Below are 19,129 nucleotides of genomic sequence, written 5' to 3' on the forward strand. Positions count from 1 at the left end.
AACCAATAACAATAGTCTTCTGCACAAAGCCCCTGATGTAGCGACAGTGCCCTTGCAAAATACAGTACATAGCAGAGATTGTGGAGGAGAAGGAGAATGCCATGACATCTAGTGCGTGAGTGAAACATGTCAGAATTTATCCCAGCACTGTACATCCGATAAGCCAGACTCATGCAAATGTGGCTGGTTCAAAAGAAACTCAACACTATTGATGGAAAACCTACCTGTAGAAATACAAAACTTAAGTGAATGATATACATTTTATAAAAGGTCTAAATACAAAATAATGTCAATAAGGCAACGAGAGACTGATGACAAAAAGGCACAAGTGTCACCCCACAATAACAGCCCAGAAATGCCAACAATATGTGCTACAAGCTGAATCAGGTATTTTCAGTCACTGATCCAGGGCTTTGCAGCTTCCTTGCAATACCTCAGCCCTATCTAGACTCTTAATTTTCTGACCATATTTGGATTCTCTGGTTCAAACATTGACTGATATTGTGCCAACAAGCAGCAAACAAGTACCTTCAGCTACATCTGATGCCACTGCATGTTCTACAGTGCTTACAGGGTAGTGTATGTCCACATACATGTTCGACCACTTGAGAGAGAGAAGACAATCGGGCATGAAAGAAAGGCAGAGGAAGGGGAGCCTTTGGGACAAGAGCAGGAAAATTCTAGCAAGGAAGATGAAAAAGGGAGTGAGAGAAGGAGAACGGTAGAAAGAGATGAGGGGAAGAGTGACAGTTCCTTTAATATCCGGCTAGCGGGCAATGTTTTCTTGCACAGCAGTGTGTGCCTGTGTGTGTATTTTCCAGTAGCAGTTAGTTTCACAGCCCTGGGGATTACCCAGCTGTCAACAGACTATAGCAACATAAAGAGCTGACAGATGGAGGAGGTCCAAAGGCCACACCCATTCATTTTCTTATTATAAAAAGAGACACAAGACTTCTGAAATGTTTGTGTTCTAAACTAAAACTCTAATTTATCTCAAATATATCAGAAGTCAATTAAATGTACTGTACGGTAGATAACACAAATGTATTTATTTTTTTTAAAAGCTAATAACACTGCCATTCAAACAGACGTGTACAGTATCTGGCAACCTCAGTATCTAGAAAAACCTGTCTGCCAGAGGTGCTGTAGTGAAAACAATGTTCCCACACCAATAGTTACGTCCAATCTGAATTTAATGGGCCTCACTTTTTTAGCCCTCAGCTCATTTCCTCCTTTCTCTCAGAGCTGTCACTCACTGGGTCAGCGGAGGGAGAGAGAAAGAGAGAGCATGCTGTGCCAGCTGTCTAGAGTTACATCTGCCCTTATGCTTTTTGGTCTAATGGCAATAAACTTTCAGAAAGCGCAAAATGCCATGAATCACACAAAAGAACTCGCTAGAAAACTCATATATGCATGAGTGCACTTTTCTTATTCTTCCACGTACACATCCACCCATAATACAAATGTACACACATCCGAGCACATACACACAATTAACCGTTGGGAGGATAGCGTCTGTACGTGTGTGTGTGTGTGTGTTTGTGTGAGCTGACACGCAGGTCAGAGTGATGTCCCATCTCATATCTGTCAACACCCGGAGTTTATTTACCTGGTTATATTATCATTTGTTGACCTAGTCACATGATCTGAGCGCGGGAGGTGCAGAACCCCAGGTACCCCAGAGAGCCCAGTCAGGACGTGATGAGAGACACGGGCCTGTGACCTAACACACACTCAACCACTCATGCAAAAGCACTTGCACAATATGGCCTCCTACTTTCTCTTCCAAATCTCCATTTTCCCCGCCACCCTTAAATCTCCCCATCGTTGCTTTTTTCCTTTTTTAACTCTGCTTTCCTATTAATTATCCCCTTACTTTCTCTGCTCTCTCTCCTTTTAAGTGGTTACCATTTGGGATGCTTTCTTTTGTCTGATTCCCTTTTCCTCTATTTATGAAACAGGTAGCTCTGATTGGAACGGCTAGGACGTCTAATTCACTCTGCTTCTTAGAAAAAAAACATTATCTTGACGTCAGACAGCCCTTTCCGACTGGGAGCTGAGGCCGTTTTCTATGCTCTCTTCAAATTTGTCATTGACAAAAATCATTTTACTGTACACAACAAAGGGGGTTGCTGGTCTACTGCTGCCTCAATGTATGAGGTGTGTGCAGGCATTCAGCCCAGGAAGACCTATTTTATTTGCACGCATTTACATTTTTTATAATGATGTAACAATGTAACAAACGAAGGCCAAATGCTCAAATTTACATAATTCATTTAAAATGGGGGTATCGCCAATCCTGCTTTTCCCTTTTTAAGATCATCACCAAGCATTATTTGATAACATTTTACAAACTAAATGAATAATTGAAAACAAATGATCAACAGATGAATAATTTGTTGGAGCCCTTCACTGAAACTTACATCAACTCCTCCCCCTAATTGCTTCTGAATCATTGTACCTGCCTCACATCTCTATCAGCAAAACATTAGTCTCACATTGACAGACCGGAGAAAAAAAACTCTCTGGCTTGTTTGTATTTCTTTAAACCAGCTGTGTCAAACTCAAATTCACAGTGGGCCAAATTTAAAAACTGGTACAAAGTTGCGGGCAAAACTCAATATCTACAAAAACAAAAAAAGACTGCAAATGTGCATGATTTCCCTTCTCTCCAGATATATAATGTTGAACCTTTTCAGTGCAGGTCCTTGTACTTGTCGTGGTGTTTCTTATGTTTTCTCTGCAGACAAGACAAGACTTTCTTTGGCCATCTTTGGGGAGGGATGAATTAAGTTTGTCCGAAGAGACAGGTAGCATGGATGCTCATGTTTGTCAACAGAAGGTAATGGTGTATGTGCAGGCCAGCTCTCATAGGACCTTGATATGATCTTGCGGGCCAAATATAATTACACCGCGGACCAGATTTGGCCAACGGGCCTGAGTTTGACACCACTGCTTTAAACCAATCACAATCGTCCAGGGCTCAGCTAAGATGATGGTACCCCTGCGAATTAGACAAATAGATAGAAAAGTGCGTGGCTCAGGCTTTATTCCAGCACTGTAACTCGGGTAAGCCAGACTAGCGAAACAGGAATTCTTCTAATTTAGGCTTGAAAAGTAAACTATTTCTTCTCTTTCTATCTCCTGATCAGGCTTCTGTCTTGTATATAGCAAATATGATTGTTAAATATATCATCTGGATGCTGTAGCCACTGCATTACTCAAGACTGTTTGTCACACGTGTAGCTGCTAGTTTGACCTTATTTTACTTGCCGTCATCTTCCTCAATCATTTTTGTTTGGTTCCCATTCCATCCTCTAATACCCTTTTTTCGTCCACAAACTACCATATATAGAGAACAATGCTGCATTAATAGCTTGTGTGAATAGTAGGCACACTGACCTAATGTTTGCCTTCCTTTTATCACACAATTACACACACTTGTAATGAACAAAATCAACATTGAGCTAACTGTGGTTTCATCTGCACACACACACTTGAATGCATATGGACAAGAAGCAGCCAGCACACAAGCAAAAACAAATGTCCAAACATGCGTCATCCCTGATCTCCATTAATTCAATTAGCTGTCACCCTTCACATCATCTGTTGACACAGGCCTCAGCCAAGTTTATTCACATCCCTGCTTGCTCTTCTCTAAACCTGTTTTAAGTTTTACTCATTTGTTGTCACATCTTCAGCCCCTCACTCAACTTCTCTTTATGCCTCAAGTTCACATTTCTGCTACCTTAGTTGTGCCTGAAATACAAGAGTCACACCAGAACTCTGCGAGGAGTCTGAATGAAAATAGCCAAATTAACAGCAGACCAGAGCAAACTGAACATACTGCTTAGTGATTATGCCAGCCCTTTTACATCTTTTTAAACACAAAGACGTGTTAGCGATTGAAATAGTCAATCATGCAATTGTTTGTTTAGTTTAGAAGTATTGTGTTGAGAAGTCTTGTGGTCATGTGTTTAAATGGCTTTTATGTTCTCCTCCTTTTTACTCTTATTCCTTCTGTGAATGTTGGTTGTGTGTGGGTTTGTGAACAAAATTCAGTAAGGACTCTCTTAAAAACACCATACTGGTTAAATAAACGAGAGAATAAAGAGAACAACTAGAAATACGTATGTTCCATCTTTGCACATTTGTAATGCCACAAATAAATAACTTCAGCAGACAGTGCCACAACAATACACATGTGTACAATCATGGTTTATTGTTAAAGGGGCTGTACTCAACATTCAGGACATTAATATAGCAGCAAACAAATATTTGCTATGTAAAGATATAGGGGAGTAATGGTGTCCTAAGCAGAGAATGAAGTCACTCTCCCTCTGTGTGTGTTGCACTCTGAGTTTCTCTGTTTTTATGTTCTGATAGCCGGTACGGCCATGCGTGCACGTGGCTGTGAAAAAACATTGGTAGTTCACGTATAGGGGTGGTCTGGGATAACTATGTGGAGCCGATCTGAGCCAAGGTCTTTTTTTTCAGTATTACCAGTACAGCTCTTTTAATGTGCTTTTAAACTAACACACTCAACACAGGCACGCATGCGCACACATACAGAGGTCTATTCTGCCCTTTGCTTCAGTCTAACTCTCAGCAGATGTTCCACTGCCCGGGGACTAGAAGCGCTGGTCCACAAGGAGCATCTCAACAGAAAAAAAAAAAAAAAACAGACGTACCTGGTATGTTCCGATGCCTATGTGTTTAGGATCAATCTTCACAAGCTCAGCCAGTGGATCTTGGACACGTCTTCCAATGGAAACTGTTCACACACACACACACACACACACACACACACACACACACACACACACACACACACACACACACACACACACACACACACACACACACACACACACACACACACACACACACACACACACACACACACACACACACACACACACACACACACACACACACACACACACACACACACAACCATGAGATTCTGTGTCTCATGAGAGTCCATGGTTTGTGTTTTTTATGAAGTTGCTATCTGAAATTTTTTTGAATATGCAAATCCATATTATTTATAATTAGTGAATATGCAAATTGTCTGGATATTACAGTGCTGGCCTGAGGGTAGGCCAAACCTAATTGTCATTCCTCCGCCCCCATAATAATAATTAAAGCTGGCGTCTTTGCACCTGTCATTTAGCTTCCTTTAAAACCCCCAATTTAAACCACACCCGTTCACAATGGAACACACAGCCAAATGTAGCACACAAATAAACACACACAGTCCATATCGACTAAAGTAGAGTGGCTTTTAACGATGAAGTCTGTAAGGCCTCAGCCTGCCGCTGCGCGGGGCCAAATGTCTTTTCCATGAATGTGCTGGCAGGGCCCAGTGACAAGGAGAAAAATTACAAACAACCTTGCTCACATACATGACATCACCCTCCAACACACACAGGCAGTGAGAGAGGGAGAGAATAGCGCAACCAAATAACTGTTCACATTCATGTCCCTGTAAAAGACGGAGGAAGTGCCAGCTCTTGTGTTTCTTTGTCATTTTTGTTAGAATTTCCAAGGGTGTTCAACATATACCTATTTAAGAAAACAAAAAATGCACCTCAAAAACTCATAAATAGTTATCTATCTTAAGTTATCTAATTTCTTTAATGTTACAAAGTGTAATTCACATCAAAAGCTAAAACATAGAAAGCAAAAAGGCGCTGCATGATGAATTAAAAATGACATGAAACAGTTTGTCTCTTTCACTTTTCTTTGTGTGTTGTGCTTGCCACTGTTGTGTATGTGTGCATTAATGTGTATGTTTGAAATTCAGTGTTCAGCCATGGGCTGCTGCATGAGGCATGTCAAACTTCAGACTTAGATCTTTGAGGTGGAAAGGACAGACAAAGAGAGGGATGGGATGTAAAAGAGGGAGTATGTCTGGAATCAATGTCTCTCCTCTCCTCTCTCTCCTCTGGCTGTGGTATGAAGCTGCTGCCTGAGATAATATTTAGACAGGGATGGAGTTTCAACCCTGGCCTTGCTCATTGCACCCACCAAAACTCCAATACTCTTTCCATCTATTCTGTCTCTGACTCTCTTTCTCTCTCTCTCTCTGAGACAAACCGATTTGTAAATGGAGCTTAACTCTCCAGCACATATTGAAAGGTTATAGCACCAGATACAGTACTAGCAAAATGGGAAGCAATGAAGAAAGAAGAGAGAGAGAAGGACCAGTTCAGAGACATCCCTGAAAGAATGTGACCTGCAGCACGGGACAGTTGTGATGTAGCTAAACTGAGTCGGATCAACATAGTTTAACTTTTGCAGAGATGCAGCATGGACTGCCTGTCACAGAAGCACAAATACAGTCCTCTTGGATAATGTTTAAAATATTTCTCATCACCACTAGGTGTCCCTAGATCTCCTAACAATAGGGAGGACAGATGGAAGGTGTCTCTAACTCACAGTTCCCCATACAATTGCCACATGACCACTCATAGACAGAGGCTGAAACACAACCTATCCCCCAAAGGTTAATCAGACAGACTACAGCACTCCGTTGCAACATCAGACTCTTTAACCATAGTGTCCTGGCTCAGCACCCCCTCTTTTCCAATCCATCCAAAGTCAAACGCTGTAGATTTCTCATGGCTTTCATTAGGAGTATAAATATGGCTCTCCATGGCCCTCAGTGCTGCTGACCACAGGAAACTAGTGAGGAATAATCCAGCCTTGCTTGATTTATTGCTTTTATAGAGGAAGTCTGCTGGAAACGTTTGTTCTCCAAAACTCTGTGTAATTCTTTTTATTCTGCTGGGTTTTCAATGATGTAGCATGTGGAGTGAGTGAGGGAGAGGTGGCAAGTTGGAGAAAGACGGAAAGAGGCAAAGGAAAAGCAAAACCTAATAGCAATGCCAGAAATTCACTGATAATGTGACAATACTGCGTGTTCTGTGTGTATGCTTTATGACAGAAACCATGATGGCTGCTTCCAATATACACTAAATTGTGACTTGTTTGGGTGTGAAAAACAATTAGTTGTTAGTTTTCAACTATGATGCATTGTAATCAACAGTATCATCATCAACTTGTGACTCTTTGCTCATTAAAATCTTTCTATCCGTGTCCCTTACTGAACTTCAGCTTACATGTTATACACAGGCAATTCACAATTACAGCTCAAAAGATTAATCAACCAGGTGATTGTGAAAACTATTCAAATTGTTATAATTTCATTATCTTTTTGTTCTTCATTGCTGGTTGGACAAAAACAACCTGAATATGTCACCTTGGGCTCTGAGAAAGTGTGATGATCCTTCACTATTTTCTGACATTTTATGGTCAAAGCAAATAATCAAGAACATATATGACAACTTATCAATACATGAATGAATTGTTAATTATAGCCTTATACACAGCATCTTCCACAACATTAACAATTTTGCTATAGACAAGGGCCCATTAAAAGCATGACCTAGAATATCAAACAGTTGTTTGGCCAAATGTTTAATGAACATCAGATAAAGACAATCAAGCCTCTCTGATTGGCTAGTGTACCTGCACTCCTAAGGTTGGGGTCCATGTCTGGCATCTCTTTGACCGCCTCAGGACTAACGCTGTAGATTGATGCTCCTGCCTCATTGGTTATACTGGGGAAAGAAGGGGAAGGGAAAATGTCATATGTATATATAGCAATAGAGGAAACAGGGAATAAGAGGTAGGTTGGCCTGTGGGGGAGGTGGGAGAGTGCAAAGGGAGACATTTAGAGGGTGAGGGGAGAAAAAAACAGTGAGGAGTTATTACTGCTTGAGAAACATAATGGCAAGGCTATTAAGAAAAATCCCCATTGCCTTGCACCTTGAACAATGCCGCTAACAACTGGTTACTCATTTGACTCTGGTTGAAATGGCTAAAATACCATCATGACTAGTAGCCGTGCCTTAATATTAGCAGCACAAATACAATCTTTCAAATGCATTTATTTTAGGAATTGTACTGACAGCAGGCGTGCAGGACCGCATGCATGCTGATTGCATGTAGGCGCCATTGGGTTAGTACATAGCTATGAATACAAAAGCTATTTAGAATAGGTCAATTAGTGAGTCCTATAACTCAGTGAGCTACTTTTGTATTCTCACAATGAAACATCTGACACTTTAATGATGGACAGTATGGTGTGCGTGTGTGTGTGTTTGATAAAGGGCATTGAGTCAGCAGACATCTGCAGTGCATTTGCAATTTATGTGCTACTACTGCCATCTTGAGGTTGCTAAGGTGTACTGTATTTGTCAGGATATACTGTATAATATACTGAGACTGAGCTTTTTTTTAATAGAAATGTGACTACTTCCCAATTCCCCGCAATCAGATTGTTACAAAATTTGCGGTCAACTTTGGAATGGTAGCATAATGCGTGTGTGTTTGTGTGTGCACAAGTTTAACAGCAATATAAAAGGGAAAGGTTTAATAAACTTATAATAAACTAAACAAATTTGATTTGACACATTTAAATACTGAATTAGGGTTTGCAAGTGAGACTGTCACACCGTTCAGTCCTAATAAAACAATTTTTTTGCATAAGTAAACACACAAAGTTGATTTATTTAGCAGTTTTACAGACACCTGTGACAAAGTGATTCACAGTCAGGTAATCAAATCAAGTGAACTATAATACAATACAAATACTGTTAAATATATAAAACAAAGACATAAGACACAAGTTTGAAAGACGATATTGCACATGCTTTCTTAATAACTCTGAACAGAGTTGTGAGTTGATGTTTAAGAGTCTGCATAGTATTACTCAATTTCATGCATATTATTGTGCTACATAATCTATCCATAAGATATTTTATTAGAAACACAGAAAATACATTGCAGGTCATTATTACTAGGATTAAAGGATTATGGGATATTCAAATAAATACCAAAAAAATCAACTCATTTATTTCAGCAGAAATTGCATTTAAGTTCATGTGCCAGTTTCTGTGATTACATTTTTTAAAATGTAGATTTTTTACATTTATGTGGCAACAAATTAAACAATTCACCATATTAATGTATTCAGTTTTAAGCATGCCGCTTATCATCCATCAGCACACAGACAGGACAGTGGCACAACAAAGCCACTGATACCCGTGTTAATGCTCCCAACATACAGCTGAAGCTGTCATCCTGTTGAGTGCTTCTCGGCTGGATGGAGAGAGGGGGATGATTGGGGGAAGAAAGGGGGGCTTTTTCCTCAGGGCTGACCAATATGAGGAAGGGGTCAGCACCTCCCCAATGTCCACAACTCAGAATGAGGCCTACTGCCCCCCCCCCCATACAAACACACACACACACGCTAGAGGCCTGGACCTTGCCACAACAACCTTGCCAATTATCAGTATCTTGTTAATGAGGAGTGGCAGAGGCCTTCTGATGGGAATCACATTTAAATAAACTTGTCCTCCGTCCCTCTATATCCCATCCTGTCCATTCATCCCTTCCTCCGCCTCACTGTTCTTTTTGTCAACTCCTTATCCATCGTGCTGACAGCTGACATATCGCCATGGTGACACTGCTAACGAGCACTGGCACATGACCTTCAAGGGGGTCAAAGCAGAGCTGGTCATTAACCTAACACACTCTGTCTCACGCACACACATGCTCGCACACTGAGACACAAAGACACGCTGAGAATTTATACTGAGTATAAAAGAAATATCCACCCTACCCAAATCTCATGCAGCTCTCTTTAAACAGAGTATGAAGATACACAAAGCTTTCAATTACGCTACATGGAAAGAAAACACAGAACACACCACTAACTTCCCTCTATGTCCTCATTCAGAGACAGTGGGACAGTGGAGGTCAAGTGAAAGAGGGGCAGCTGGTTTTGTTTGAGAAAGAGACAGAAGAACGGAAGAGATGGGGCAAACAAAAGTTTAGAGGAAGTGAAAAGCCATCCTTAGGGTCACAGCAAAATAGAAGACAAGAGGAAAGAAAGGCAGGCCACCTAATATCATGTCTAACTTAATTAAGGCTGCCGCTGGGGCAGCTGGGTAACAACACTGTCATGGATACAGCTCTGAGCCCTCATCTCCATAACGTCCATGGCTGTCGCCATAGTGAGGGCATCAACCTGGCAGCCAGCAGAAGGTTGTCTGCTCCCCAGCTCTCTGGCCTAAGTGGATGGATGGTCGAAGCATGGACACACACACGCACACACACACACACACACACACACACACAAAGTCAAAGATCGCCTGATGGTGTAAAGTGATGACTTGGTGGCCCTGTAGGGTTGTCATTTATTCACACTCTCTTTTGCTTTTTCAATTGTACACACACACAAGCAAGCAAGCACGTACGCACACACGCACACACACAGGCCTGCCTTTAGCCCTGTCCCATCCTGGGGCAAAGTCACCAACTGGCTCCCCTATCTGTTCCCCTACTGGTCGTCTTTGAGACACACCCTTGGGCCTGACACACACACACACACACACACACACACCATGACTTGCCCCCCACTGCCCCTCAAGAAACCTACATTGAACGAGATGGATACACACTTTGATACCTCATTACAGCCTTCTGGCTCACACACCCCTAATCTAAATTAAAAACAGCTCATCAGATCAGTCAGAAAAGAAGAGGGGCAATAATATCATCAACTGATTTGATACACAGGACAAAAAGTTGGAGGGAGGGGGGAGGTAATGACACTGGAGGTCAAAAACAAATACAGGATTGGCATTTTGAAGAAAGTGCTGTATTCTACACACATGGGCACAGACAATTTGTTCATATGTGGCCCGAGAACATTCTTTAAATGGTTATACCTTAAGCTTGTAATATGGATCTGAAGTACTTCCATCAAAAATGACTTTGTGGATGTTTAAAAAGCTCTGGTTAATTCCAGTGTGACCTGTTCGTCTGGAATCCATAAAGTAATAGTAGAATATCTTTACACTTTAGATCATATATCCCCAAATACAGCTTCAGGTCATATTTTTGCATGAAAATTGATGAAATTCACAATTAAGGTACATACAGTTTTTTTTTTTAATGTAATGCATTATTTTTAGACATCTTTACTACGGCTGGGTGATATGTCCAAAATCTTCTGTCCCGATATATGTCATTTCATATAGCGATAATTATATACCGTATATATGTATATATATATATATAGTCATATTATATATACATTTATATTCAATAAATAGTCTATATGAAATAACCACATGGTAAAGCCATACACTGTTTACAAGCATGCACGCAAATAGTGGGATGTAAAAACAAAACGGCAATCTTCGAGTGATATTCCCTCAAAATATTTCACATCAGATAAATATGAGTTTCTATGTTCTTGTTATTATCAATTTAGACGACACAATTGTGGTATCTCCATATATTATTTAATCGCAATACGATTCCATTGAAAGAACAATATGTAACCTTCCCTCATTTATCTGGTAATTCCTCTTATATCTGAAGAACATGTCTACTGGCTTTATTAATGATGAATGAGATGGACTTCTTAAAAATGCACAGAAACTAGCGTGAGAACTCCAACTCAGGTAAACTTAATGTGAAGTCACAAATGGGCAGACCTGTAGTGACAATTGATTTTTTAGAAATCTAACAGTTTCAACTTGTACATTGTACATATTCTAAATGGCTTTCAAGATGGACACTTGAAACAACTGATGACTGCATGTACACACCCATATAGTGTCCAAGTGTAATGGCTCAAAGTGTCACTTTATTTGTCCACAACTCAGTTTGTGTTAAAGATACTTGGATTGGCCTCATTTTACTGCCTTAGAATAAGCTGTGATGTCATATATTACCAGCCCAAATTATAGTCATAAAAAAAACATAGCACACATAAGTGTCTCTGTCCCTGCTGCTCAAACAGCTTGGGTCCATTGTTCAGTCAGCTGCAAAGCTTGACCTCAGGGAGACAAATTGAGGGACGCACCATCTCTCTCTCTCTCTCTCTCCCTCTCTCTCTCTCACACTCAGACACACACGCACACACACGTCTGGTCGGAAGACGATGACATTTTTCACAGAGAAAAGCGTCCAAATGGCAGGTGTCAGGGGCCGTCAGTCTCTAGTGAGGCGCTAGAAGGCAGGCAGGCACACGCACACACACATAAACTCCAACTGCCAGTGTGAGGCACGTCTGAAAAGAGCAAAGCCTCACAGAAACTCATGTCAATCTGGTAGCAGGAAAGGCTTGCACTTGTGTCACGCACAAATGCATACACACCAGCATGCACACAGCCCAAATCACAAATACACACCGCATGTCATACAGACTCATCACACATGTTTGTCACACACAGGAGCATCGCAGGGAACACTGGGACCCTAGGGGAGGATGGCATGGAGGGTGGGTGGAAGGAGGGGAAGAAGAAGGGACAGAGGCTGACCACCATTGAGGCATGGTGGGAGCGGAGACAGGGCTGTGGGTGATAGGGATGAGACTGGCAGATATTCACTGTCCACCACCTGCTAATGCCAAAGGTCTTCAGCCCAATGCCTCTTCCGTGGCGAGCTACACACAGAAGCACAAATGTCCCTTTTTTCAAGAAACATAGCTTAGCTGTGTAACCATGTGTTGTAAAATAGGTGTAACACAACAAATTGAGGGTTTCAGGATAGATGTCATATTGTGCTATAGAAATAAGTGACTAGACTTTACTGTTTCAGTTAATCATCTGTCTCATAGCTGGTTATGCTAGTTATAAACCAAGCTATCTCCTATAGTTCCTGGAGGGTTAGAAGGAAAGAAGGAGAGTGGACAGGAAGGAATGAATTAAAGGAGGAAGAAACAAAAAAGAAAGGGCCAATAAGACAAAAGTAACAAAGGGACATACATAGGACACAGATGTCACAGCCATTTCATGCCCATGAGTTTCGATTGAACATTGTCAGTTTGGTGGATAAAAGTGAGGAAGAGGAGATGAAGGAGAAGCACATCTCCTAGAGATAGGCAAAGGAACATATTTCACAGCTTCTTGGGAGCAACAACTCAAAGATAAAAGCACATCACACTGCTCTCTACCTTTCTTTCCTAATTCACTCACTCATCATCAGTTAACAAGCAGTCATCCTGTGTAAGCCCCTCATAGACTACATACATTTATCCATCAACTCTTGTACAAACAAGAAATGATTAAGAAAACAAGTTAGATGTTAAATGCATCTGTCTTTTATTATAATTTGCCATAACTTTTCCTGCCATGACCAACATTGTTCTGCCTTCATTTTTCCATCCTATATTAATTCTAATACATAACCTTTCATGTTACCCATGGGGTCCTTTCCTCCCGTGAAATGAAGATACAACCCACAGCCAGGTTTAGGCCTTTCTATGCCTCTAAATCCATCTGTCCCTCATTCTACCCAAACCTTTGATGAGGCCAGAGTGCCTGGATCTCACTCAGTCATCAGTGGTCCTGCCACTGTATGTTCATCACTCACTGAGCCTGGCCCTGGGAGCATGCCTGGACACTGTACATGACAGAGGATACACACACAGTCATGAATACAGTCTACACCACTGTCCTTCAGGTCCATCAGCTAGCCAGTAATAATGATCTCATCCAACCAGGAGTGAGCCAGAGGGCAAGACCTTGACCGTCTTGCCCTCTAGCTTATTAAGCATGTCTGTGTGTCAGTGCAGGCGTACACTGTTGGCTATTTGAGTATGTTTCCTGCTGTGACTGCTTGTATTGCTCTTGGACAACTCTTGAGTATGAACCAGTCAAGGAGAGAAAGATGACTAGCACTCGAAAGAGAGATGGCCTGCAAGTCACATCAGGGTACAATATCAGGCAAAGACACAGCTTCGCGTGAGAAAAAAGTCTAAATAATATGACGGCACAGCATGTTAAACTGTAGCAAAAATCATCATATGGAAAAAGTAGTTTCTTTATAAGACAGCAAATTATAGGAAACTGTAATTTCATTAAGTTCATTTTAAATTCGATTCATTTCATTGCAATTATTGTAATTCATTGTAATTAATTAATGGGAAACAGGGACGCTGACATGGAGACCCTCAAGGATGCGTTTGTTTACGAAAAAGAGTAACAGGGTTGGTCATCTCATTGCCGTCGGGAGTGACAGGGCAAGTGATCACAAAATTGGCGGTTGTTTTTGATTGCCTTTAGCTGCTTTTCGTGTGTGTGTGTGTGTGTGTGTGTGTGTGTGTGTGTGTGTGTGTGTGTGTGTGTGTGTGTGTGTGTGTGTGTGTGTGTGTGTGTGCGGTGTGTGTGTGTGTGTGTGTGTGTGTGTGTGTATCATCACCATTGCCCAAAGATCTCGCTAACCTTACCCCACATATTCCCGCCCTCTGATAACATTAACATCTGCTTGTTGCAGCCAAACTGGAAGCTGGCAGTAAAGAAATGGAAGCCAATGATAGGCTGATCTCTGTGTGCTGCTACAAAAAATGTAAGATCTTCTCAAAAGTATAGGAGTTACATGTGTTGTGTGTGTGTGTGCGTGTGTGTGTATGTGTATCTTCCCTATCAATCCTCTCACAAAACCCAGAAACACCAGCTGACGAGGGTGACAGAGACCACTGAACGTCTGTGTCACAAAGAAAAACACTGCAAACCACACACACAGACATCTCTCTGACCAGGGTTGAGCACTTATGAGCTTTGACAAAGCCTGCATGCTCTACCAGTCAGTGCTAAAGCACAATGACAGACAAGGTCGCACTGCACCGGCCTGTCAAGGAGCCACACAAAGACGCACACACAGGCGAGCGCGCACACACACACACGCACGCACGCACGCAGACAGTGTGTTAGCCATGAGCAGGCGTTAAAGACAATAACCAGGTAGGCAATAATGCACACATACTAACATCCATATACACTCCGGTTTAAGACACCTGCAACCTAGAAAATATTTTTTATTTTAGTCGGAAATGTGAATTTTGTTTTATCTAGTGTTGCAAACTGACATCCAGCAGGAGGTCTTTCAATTAATGGGACACAGCTGTATGGCAAATAATGTGACGAGCATTCATTGGGGGCCATCACAGGCACAGACAAACCTTGTCAGCTAAATAATACCTCATGCTGTATAATGTCCTGCAGGAGGCTGGTCATTCATAGAGGCTTTGTTCAAGCTTAATCATGTAGGGTTACTGTGTTGTGCATCTAATGGAGAGTCGAGTCTGCTGATTTATTCCTCAGAATCACTTAGCAAAGCCAACAGTAAAAATGGAGATAAGGACTATTACATGTTATGCAGTTGAGAAACGGTTGCACTTAATGCTGCGATTACAGTGGTTATACTCACAGCTAAATGTTAAAATCGATGTCTTATTATGTGGTCCTTTCGCTAGCGTTTTATGAAGTTCGACAGCATCTCACAGCAAATGACGACCGTGAGATGCAGTCTTCAGAGAAAGGTTTGTGAGCAGACCTTGGTTTATAATTATTAGAACTACTTTGTAAAAAAAATGTTTATACGCATCTGCTGTAAATTAGTGCTGAAACAATTAACCAATTAATTGATTGCTCGATCAACAGGAAATTCGTCATAAACAATTTTTATAATCAAGTAATCATTAAATATTTCCTGGTTAAAGCTTCACTAATGTGAGGATTTGATGGTTTTCTCTATTGAATATCTTTGGGTTTGGGACTAGGAGAAGTTGTTATGGGCACCATTCTGACATTTTGTGGATTAGTTTGTCGGAAAATTACAAGAGAAAAACTTGTTAGTTGGACCTGCTATAAATGCATACTTAATATCTAACATTTCTCTGTTCTGATACCAAGAAAAATAAATAATCCCGGTAATTTGATCACTATCTGCAACATTTATTGTATTTACAGAAAATTGGATAAATAGACACACTGTGTGGACTTTCAGACACATTCACACTTATTCCTCCACCTAAATGACACTACAAATGTGTGCCCTTGTTGCTGTCTTCAGAAAAGGCCACACTCCCTACAAATTATGGAAGAGGTGACTCAGTGAGTACGATGAGTCTACTCAATCAGGACTAAGGCACTGAAAACCGAATACACACAAACGGAAAACATAAGTAAGGATGTCCCGCAGGCTGCCATTTCTGGCTGTCATTCCAGCTGAGCACTGAGGCAGAAGGACGGAGAGAGACAGGCGGGTGGTGAAGAAAGGGTGGATAAGGGTGGGGGTGGTGACACAATGAAGGCTCACAGGGAGACAGGAAGCAGATGGTGCAAATGAGGCTGAGGTCTTTAATGAACTACTGCAGAGGAGAGGAGAGCAGAGGAGAGTCTGTACTACCTATACTGAAACGAAACTTTTGAACTAAAAAGGTTCAACACTGGCAATGTCCCGTTTTAATGGCTGATCTCACAACACAACACAATAATGTTATTAAATATCCTAGTAAAATCAAAAATGACTCACACATTCTTTTGTATAGTTGTTTTTGAGCCAGAATACAAAAACATATCTTATTTCAGTAGCTGAGGGGGACAAAGAAAGGGCAGGACAAAAAAGAGAAGCCAAGGAAACACTGATAGTAAGGTGGAGATGGAAAGAGTCTGACTGTAAACACACTGAAGCAGACAGTCACAGGACATTGTTCAGCTCTGGAAATGGTTTGTCTCTGCAGTGTTAGGTTGCTGCTGTATGTGCTGGTGGTCTTCCTGCAACATGACTTTCTATGCATGGGCTGCCTAAAAGACTTTCTACACCTGTCGATCAAAGCCTGTTTGAACCTCCGTGGATATAAGGTCAGCCGACAACTGCTTATACATTAAGAAACACAACATAAACCAGGAACTGGGTCAATTAATTGTACTTGGGACATTCACAGCAAGCACTAAGACCCCTTGCTGTTCCTGATGCTATATGATTATTTTCCGTCATTGCCATCATCTTAGTTGCCGTGGTAATGAGTTTTCTCTAATGGCAGGTCAGGGTCAGCTGTGGGTCAGTCAGCGGGGGAGTAAGACTCTCATAGTGAGCAACAACCGTTGCTTCTTGAAGCCAGTTGTGCCCTCCCATCATCTTCTATTAAGAGATATATTTGTCAAAATTACAACATTAGTTAACAACATTCATCCAAATATATTAAAGGAGTCTTGAATGAAGAAATGAAACACAAATTACACTAATTTTATCAGCAGAGCAGAGATGTGCCACCCCTGATACATCCTTAAGGAAGGAACAGACTCATTAGCAGGTGAAGAAGTAGAGTGTTTTTACACCATACAACAGCAAAGGCACAGTAAAAAGATGACTGAAATAATCATCATGTATAGTTTCATTTTATGCATTTAAAAAAAATTCAATTATTGATTTGAAATGATTTGCTTGTTTTTAATTAATGACTCAAATACCTACTTGCTTTGAAGAATAACAGGCATTTCATGTCTTTAATCATTATCATAGGCATAAATATGGGCAAAAATTATTGATGAAAGTACTAAAATGTACATCCCTTAATGTCAAACTATTATTTGCTTTTCAATATGTACTGATTAAAGGACAGTAGATATATTTGTACTAACATTACACTAATGACTTGTTGAAATATCCAGGTATCCCTGCATCATCACTTTGAAGATCATTTAAAGGTATAAATCAAAATGCTATTAATAGGATGTGATATATGTACAGCCTTTTGATGAGTTCCATGGCCTTATACCCCACACTGTGTGTAATACTGGATACAGCAAAATGGGGCCATACCCCTGAGTCTTATTATATTTGAAAGACACTTGTTGGAGTTGGAGAACCCCAACTCAAAGGTAAGACCGGGAATAGTTATTGCAAGGATTTCGCAGGGCATTTCAAAAGCACATGAATTTGATCAAGCTTATATGATGGACGTATCTGAAGAGGACAGATGATGGAAAAGAGGACAGTGGCAAGAAAGGAGGGAGCGGACGGAGAAGGGCAGTGAAGACAGGAACTTGGCTCAGGCTTATAACAAGAGGCAGTTCACACAGGAAAGGTCCAAAAGCCAAATTGATTTAACTAATTCATTGGAAAATAAGATAGGTGTGGAGATAGGCAGGGCCTAAGGGAGAGAATGTGTTTGAGTGTTGCAAAAGATGTAAACCTAAATCAAACTACAAAAGATGTGAAGGCCATTAGAAGGATCGCACGATGCAGAAAACCGCATGCAATCCTTTTCACTTAAATTGCAAATGCGATATGATTCACAACATTGAAGGGAATTATTAGTTTTGAAATTATTAGAAGAAGAAGAAGAATTCCTTTATTCCTCCCGCAATGGGGAAATTCAATTTTCACTCTATTTTTTAGTTTTACACACACACAGGCCCGAAACACACACTGCACAAAAGCACCTTGGCAGTGCCCGGGAGATGAACTGGCACCTCTCCAGCCACCAGTCCACGCTCCATTCATGGTGCACACAGGGACTCGAACCAGCGACCCGAACCAGCGACCCTACGGTTCCCAGCCAAGTCACCTATGGACTGAGCTACTGCCGCCCAATTATTCTCATTATCAATAAAAAATATACTAATGATCTGAAGGATACAGATTCTGATTTAACATCTATATTTCTGAGCCTACATCAGCCATGGTCCAGAGACACCAAAGAGAGGCAAAAAACCAGATGACTCTCTCTGCTCTCCCAAAGTTCATGCACTTGTATACGTCTGTATCCCACAAACCCTACTACAGCAAAGGCTGACCATTTACATGTGTTGTATGCTACACAAACAAAGTTAATCATATCAGGTGATATAGGACATTTAGCCAGCACCGCATCAAACAGAGGTCCAACATTCTTTCGTGTTGTGAAAAGCACAAATGCCATTAGGTCCGGTAACAGAATGAACAAGAGAGACATTATATCAAGATGTTCAATTTTTCTGCTCTGGAGGAGCTCAGGAAAAAAAATGTCCGTCATGAAAATAATCAAGGGGAAGTTAACTTAATAAACGCCCCACTTTGGCTGTTTCGGTTCTTGCAAATAGACAGAAATTTTAACTTTAGAGAATGTTGGCTATTACACCAAAGGTATGACCTCTGAAGTGTGCATGTGTGTATGAAGTCAAAGATATTAACAAAACTCTCATATGTAGACACGCACATTCACGCAGAGCTCAGAATCATTCTAGGCCGTGGTCCCAATGCTAACCACAAGTCA

General features: G+C 41.1%; 1 protein-coding gene across 1 annotated transcript in view; it reads right to left on the bottom strand.

Moving 5' to 3' along the window:
* srbd1 (S1 RNA binding domain 1) overlaps positions 1–19,129 on the bottom strand; it is a gene marked incomplete at both ends in the record, with an annotated part of 50,144 nt that overhangs the window by 17,109 nt on the left and 13,906 nt on the right. The window contains 2 exons of the mRNA XM_083923369.1: positions 4,692–4,774; positions 7,537–7,628. Coding sequence (XP_083779495.1) covers positions 4,692–4,774; positions 7,537–7,628 — 175 coding nt within the window. The remainder of the gene's footprint in view (positions 1–4,691; positions 4,775–7,536; positions 7,629–19,129) is intronic.

The sequence above is a fragment of the Echiichthys vipera genome, assembly GCF_963691815.1.
Source record: "Echiichthys vipera genome assembly, chromosome: 11".
In the NCBI taxonomy this organism is placed as follows: Eukaryota; Metazoa; Chordata; class Actinopteri; order Perciformes; family Trachinidae; genus Echiichthys; species Echiichthys vipera.